Here is a 7,684-nt window from a genome sequence, read left to right on the forward strand (position 1 = left end):
ATTATATTCATAACAGTACCGAAATATTACTTGTTTATTATAAAACTTCATGGTAAATAATTAATAAACTTCATGGTATAATTAATAAACTATATATATATATATATTTAATAGATACACACATATGATATATAATAAAGAATGGAACACTTTCTCCTAATGGCAATAAACAAGCGTCTTTCATGTCCATGAATAATCAATCTTGACTCTTCCAATCTCGTCTGTGAAGAAACAAAGACACGAAACAAAAGAAAATCGAAACAAATAAAGGAAGACGGCAACAAAGGAAGCATAATTACCCTCGTGAATATGCAATGATGAATAGATTATGAGGCGAACTCTAATGGCCATTCAAGAAATACCACGGATCTACGAAATTCAAATAACTCGGGGAGTCGGTAATTGTTATCAATAAATCTTACATTTTATTGTCTTTAGAGAAATAATGATGCGAAATTCTTGGTGTATCGTGTATGGACAATAAGAGTTTGAACAAAGGATGGTGATTTCAGCATCATTCGGTAATGTGACTTTTAAAAAATTCCATATTTTCAAATTGAGGACTTTTGGATGGGAGGTGGGCGGTTGGAGGTAGATGGGGGCTGTGGGTGGGGGGTGGGGGGAGAATAGCGTTTTGCCAGATTTAGAAATATCTGGAAAGAGATACAGATGATTTCTTTCGTAAAATTCGACTGTTATTTAGAGGTACAAGGGCAACACTTCAGGCTTTCCGTTCATTTAATAGATGAAATAGTATTCTAAATGTTTAAATCTTTTTGCACCCAAGGATTGAAGCACGGTTTTCTTGGCATCTGAAAGTACTTTCGAAAAAGTTTAGTTTTTTGCTCGAGTTCCCTGCACGATATGGCGCATTCGCAGATTTAAAGGAGTCTCTCTCTCTCTCTCTTCATATATCGCCGTTTAGAAAGTTGTTCCCTAAGTTCTATAGGTAAAGTCTTAAAACATTTGGAAAGCGAGGACATTGTGATGTCACTGTGCCAGTGATGTTATTGCTGATGGGGAAAAAGGGTTACAATAAATAAAAGGACTGAAAGTGTTTTCGAGACGAACTTATGTCAAAACCCGTCTGAAAAGAAGGATTTGACGCGAGTGATACGGTAATACAGCTGAAAATGTATACAAGGAATAAGCGGCAGGATGTTCGATTCAGTAGAGGACTGGATCCTTCATATGCAACGAAATCTCTTTGAATTTAGGGGTTTGTAGTATTCATAGACGTATGAAAGAATTTACACTACCTTATAGTAGGCTCAAGCGGGGTGTATTCTCTGTGTGAAACTTTTGAGATAAATTACTTGGCTGGACACAAGAAACGGCACACATCTCACATCTTTTATACATATATCACCTTTATTATTATTGTCATATTCAAAATGTATCGTCATCATCATACTCATTGCAATGTCAGCTTTTCAGCCATATGTACCTCAACTTCAGTCCTGTATTGTGTCAGGTAACACAAGTGATTTTGTTTAAGATCCGTTTCTGTTCGCCTGATGTCAGTCGTTACAATTCCGCTCGCAAGAGCTATTGACCTATCAGTTTGTTGAATGAATGAACTACGGGCTGCTCTATGAGCAAGAGCACACGATGGCATAAGGCCAGCTTAACTCACGCTTTGCTACAATACTTTTATCTGTCAGAGGAAAGGCCTCTGTGTTTGCGGAGGGGAAATATTATCAAGGATTTATGCATCATTTGAAAAATGTTATGCTTTTCTTTGCCGGTACTGAATACAAAAGGGCTTACTTTAATGTTCCTGGGAGCCGTATAGAATTTGTTGTGGTTCTGGCTCACGGCTGACTGCTGTATGAATATATATATATATATATATATATATATATATATATATATATATGTGTGTGTCATATCACATTACCGTGATTCATATACATATATATATATATATATATATATATATATATATATATATATATATATATATCTTCTCTTCCTTCCAGCTTAAACCCATTTTTATATGGGGTCGCCATTACGAATGAGTCGTCTCCATCGATTTCTGTCTTGTGCCTCGTTCTCATTTATACCTTTCAGTTCCCATATCTTCCCTACACAATCACGCCATCCTTTCTTGGTCTTCCCTTCTTCCTTCTACCCCGACTTCCATTTCCATCATATGTTTCTTACACATGACGTTCCTCCCTTCGTAACAGGTGTCCATACCATCGAAGCCTTCCTTCCGTATTTTCTTTGATATTTCAGCTACCTTTGTTGATCCTCTTATATACTCATTCTAAATCCTATCTTCCCTTGTTACTCCCACATCCATCTCAACATTCTCATTTCTGCTACATCCATCTTCTTCTCCTCTGTTTTTCCTCATACTTGCCGTTTCTGTTCCATATAACATTGCTGGTCTGACCACGTCCTATGGAACTTTCCTTTCAATTTCAGAGGGACCTTCTTGTCACAGAGTACCCTGATGCAGACCTCCAGTTATTCCATCCTGCCTGAATTTGGTGTCATCACCTCTTGGTCCATGCTTCCACTATCCTCCAATACGGACCCTAAGTACTTGAACTTCTGTACTTTCTTTATTTCTTCCCCACCCAATCTTATGCTTACTTCCACCGTCCTCAGTAATACTAGAACACATATATTCGGTTTTTGATCTGCTTATTCTCATTCCTCTCCCTCAAGTGCTGCTCTCCACCTCTCCAAACCTCCCCTCCAACCTCCTCCCTCCCCTGAATACAACACAATGTCATCCGCGTATAATATGCACCATGGCACTGCTTCTCTAACATCCCTGGTCATTACATCCATCACGATGTTAAAGATGAATGGGCTAAGTGCTGACCCCTGGTGTAATCCAACTCCTATCTCAAATCCATCCGTCTCACCAACACTACTCTCACTCTAGTATACACATTTCCTGTACATCTCCTGAATAACTCTGACATACTTTTCCGGCACCATCTTCTCCTCAAACATCTCCATATTTCTTGCCTTGGCACTCTGTCATAGGCCTTTTCAAGGTCTATGAATACCAGATGAGGTCTCGTTGTTTTTCTCTGAATTTCTCCATAGCTGCCTTATGCAAAATATTCCATCCGTTGTGCACTTCCCTTCATAAATCCTAACTGTTCCTTCCCTATTCTAACTTCCCTCTCTCAGCCTGCTATCTATGATTCTTCCAAAATCTTCAACGTGTGAGACATTAGTTTTATACCTCTATAATTACTGCATTCCTGGACATCACTTTTACCTTTAAATATAGGTATCAATATGCTTTCCCGCCATTCTTCTGGTATCTTTTCTGTTCGAATATTTTTACCATCAGATCATACAAGATGTCTACCCCTTCCTCTCCTAAGGCTTTCCAAACTTCGACTGGGATAAGTCAGTCCTGTTGCCTTCCCATTTCTCATTCTTTTTAAGGGTCGTATCACTTCATCCCTAGATATCCCCATTACATTCCCATGTTTACTTGTCTATCCTCTCTTACAAGTCTTTCATTTTCTTCATTTAGCAGTTGTTCGAAATACTCTTTCCATCTTTTCAGGATGTCTTCTTCCTTTTTTACGACAGTACCATTCCTATCTTTCATTTGCTTAATATGGGTGATGTCCTTTGTTCTTTTATTTCTTATTTTGACAGTTTGAGCATCCTTATCTCAACCCTTCCTTGGTTTCCAGTTCATTATAAACCTCTTCATATGCCCTTGCCTTAGCTTGAGCTACCACCTTTTTCTTACTTCTTTGTTTCTTTCTCTTAATCTTTCTCTGTCCCCTCCTGCAGCTGGTGACTCTTCAAATCTCTTCTTTGCCTCCCTTTACCTTTCACCATTCTTCCCCACCTCTTCTTCCCACCACCAAGCTCTCCTTTTCCTCCCATACTATTCCAGATGTTTCCCCTAGTATCTCCTTTCAGGTCTTCTAATCACTGATGCATTATGGCCTCCACCATTCTCCCACATCTTCAATTCCCAGAATCAAACCTCTCCAGCACTCTTCTCCTGAACTCTCTCTTCTTATCATTATCCTCCTAACAATTTATACCACTTGATTTTCTTTACCCCATTCTTTTTTCGTTTTCTTTTCTCGTTTCATCTTTAAATCCATACAAGGAGCCTATGTTGGGGGGCCACGTGGTCACCTAGGATAACTTTACAATTCCTAACTTCCAACAGCCTTGATCTATTGTAAAGGAGGTAATCTATTTGTGTGCATCTACGCCACTCTGTATGTTATCAACGTGCTCTCTCTTCTTTTTGAAGTATGTGTTCACTATTGCCATATCAAAGGACACGGCAAAGTCTCTATACTCTCTCCTTCTGGGTTTCTCTCCCAATCCCATGTCCTCCATGCACACGTTCAATTACATCCTTTTCATTTCCGACATGTCCATTAAAGTCTGCCCCCACTACTACAGTCCTCTCCTGCTCTTCCAGTTCTTGCGTTACCGTCACTCATTTCGTTCCAAAAACGGCTCTTCCTTCTCTGTGCAGCCCACTTGTGGAGCATAAGCGCTAATGATGTTCATTGTTTCACCCCTCCATAACCATATCTTCACTTCTCCTAATGCGGTCATTCTTTCTACTAACTTCCGTCACTGCATTCTTCATTTCCCCCGACAAACACTACTCCAACGCCATTCCTACCCTGCTCATTTGCTCCACTATAGATTAACTTGTAGCCATCCCCCAGTTTCTTTAGCTTTATTACCCTTCCATCGAGTTTCCTGCACACACAAAATATCCACTCTCTTTATCCTCATTAACTCTGCCAACTCTCTTCCTCTTCCTGTCATAGACCCAATATTGAGCTGGCCTATTCTGATCACATTTAGAGCTCGCTTCTTTAGCTGCACCGCTCATGATGCAGTAGCCTCGCCTTGTCACAGAGTTAGGGCGATGTGTTCTGTGCGTCGTTTACGGAGTACGCCCTAGCCCTATTCATCAATATCACGACTCATTCCATTGGTTTTGGCGTGGGTTTTTACAGTCGGATGCCCTTCCTGACACCAACCCTCCCTATTTATCCGGGCTTGGGACCGGCGCCCATTGAGGCTGGATATATATATATATATATATATATATATATATATATATATAGCTACAAATTTCCTTTAGTATCTAATTCGCTCTACCTCGGAATTGATATATTTTCATGTATGTTAACCGAATGAGAATTTTTTTTTGTCGATAATAAATTTGTCTGCTCTCGGGCGCGAGCCTGAATTTGTTGGTTTGATGGTTCGCGCCCGTGAGCAGACAAATTTATTATCGACCTAAAATTTTCCCTTTCGGTAACATATATGAAAATATTATTATCCGAGGTGGAGCGAGTTAGATACTAAAGGACATTTGTAGATATATATATACTATATATATATAGATATATATATATATAATATATATATATATATCAGAATTTTAGATATAGATATATATATATATATATATATATATATATATATATATATATATATATATCTATATATATATATATATAGATATATATATATATATATATATATATATACTATATATATATTATATATATATATATATATATATATATATATATATATATATATATACATATAATATATATATATATATATATAGAATATATATACTATATATAATATATATATAATTATATATAAGCATACATAGATGCATACATATATATGACTTTACGAATACATATGTTTTCATACAGCAGTCAGTCCTAAGCCAGAATCACAACAAATCCCAAACGACGCCAAGAACATTACAGTAAGCCTTTTGTATTCAGTGCCGGCAAAGACAAACACTAAAATTTTTCTTATAAATGCTACATGAATCCTAGATGATATTCCCCCTCCCCCCCACCCCCCACCCCGCAGACGCTATGGCCTTTCCTCCACAAATAAAGTGTAAATCCTTCATATCTTTATCATATTACCAAAGGAATACTAGTTTCAGTGTGCCTGTTTAAAGTTCTCGAATATAATTATGAATACATAAATATTCAAGGGTAAGGTTTTGATGCAATGATTGACAGTACAGAAATCTTCGTAAATAAAAAGAAACTCCGTAAGTATTTACAATGACACACACACACACACACACACACACACACACACACACACACACACATATATATATATATATATATATATATATATATATATATATATATATATATTTGTGTATGTGTGTGGGTAAGTGTGTACGTGTTAGTGTACTTTGAGAACTGTTGTTCAGCCACTAAAGAAATTTGTTACTTGTGTTGCTGAATTGAACTTATTTAATAATTTAAATATTAAATTTCTATTCAATTTTACGTGAATAAACATTACATTTAGACGCAAATTTAACGTTATTTGCAATTTCCTAACAATTAATAGTAGGATTCAAACTTCAGTGACTGAAACAGGAAATAAATATGAAAAGGCACAGAACCAAAGAAAGTAGACATGGAGTAAGAAAACGAAGTAAGTACACGAGCGGTAACGGACAATGGCTCAGAGCATGACGTAAATGGAAATCTTATGCCACAAATAATTAGTCCTGAATTGGAGCCGATTTTCAGCTATAATTTTTATAGAGAAAGCCTGCCTACTAAAAGCGCTCTCATAACTCTGTAAAAAAGCCGAAAAATGAAGGCCTCTTAGACGTAATGAAACTCTTCAGTATCTTTTCTTTTATATCAGTATTTCAGATCATATTCTGAACCCAAGTTCCATTTTCTTCATCCCCTATAGAAAACGGATGACAACAACAAAGGTGCAGAACCACGAACCAGGAAGAAAACTTCAAAAACTTGCCACTTTTGTGGCACCTTACGGCACTCTGAGGCTTTGCTAAACTTCCTCGTTCACTCACCTGGGTGACCTGACCTCCATAGAGCCCCGACCTGTGCATGGAAGTGGCTCCGTGGTTGGTGACTGAGCCCGACCTCCAAGTGATGTCGAAGCAGGAAGGCTCGAGGACGACTCACAGATCAGCTTTGCGACTTGGACCCGCGGAGACGTTGGTCGGGGAGACCCGGCCTTCACTTCCCAAGGAGGAACTGCGGGGGGTGGAGGGTGAGGTGGTGTGTCAGAGAGGATTCTGAATTTGTCTGTCAGTCTGTCTGTCTGTCTGTCTTCCTTGTTGTAAGGTGTTTGGTATGAAAATGGTGTCTATGTCAGAAAGCAATTAGGTCACATTTTGAAAAATTAGGAAACATTATTGGTAACTTTCACTAACAATTTTAGTGTGGTAATAAAAAACAATATTGTTGTTATTATTAGCAAAATAATTGCTATCACTTCTGATACTGTTATTACTTCTCTGCTGCATGCTATGCAGTCAGTAGGACCAAAATTGACACAAATAAAAATCCAGATAATGAATAGTATCTACTACAACAACTACTACTACTACTATATTACTGCTGCTGCTGCTGCAGCTGCTGTTGGTAAACTGACAAATACAGCGGCATACTTAACAATGAAAAAAAACAAAAAAAGAAAAACAAAAACGCCATAAGGTCTATACCAGGTCAACCAAAACCACCTCATGTGTCACCAAAGTCCTCTTATTCATAATTCTTCCGCCTCATAAACAATTGTCATTTTGCGAGAAGTTAGTAACAACAACAACACAAACAAGAAAAAACAAGTAACAAATCAAGTTTTGTGTACAACGTATATTCAAGGCCAACGAAAA

At 37.6% G+C, this 7,684-nt stretch overlaps 1 protein-coding gene across 1 annotated transcript in view; it reads right to left on the bottom strand.

Moving 5' to 3' along the window:
• LOC135214223 (muscle, skeletal receptor tyrosine protein kinase-like) overlaps positions 1-7,684 on the bottom strand; it is a 169,313-nt gene that overhangs the window by 142,869 nt on the left and 18,760 nt on the right. Inside the window, exon 2 of the mRNA XM_064248285.1 lies at positions 6,857-7,155. Coding sequence (XP_064104355.1) covers positions 6,857-7,155 — 299 coding nt within the window. The remainder of the gene's footprint in view (positions 1-6,856; positions 7,156-7,684) is intronic.

This window comes from Macrobrachium nipponense, chromosome 45, assembly GCF_015104395.2.
Source record: "Macrobrachium nipponense isolate FS-2020 chromosome 45, ASM1510439v2, whole genome shotgun sequence".
Lineage (NCBI taxonomy): Eukaryota > Metazoa > Arthropoda > Malacostraca > Decapoda > Palaemonidae > Macrobrachium > Macrobrachium nipponense.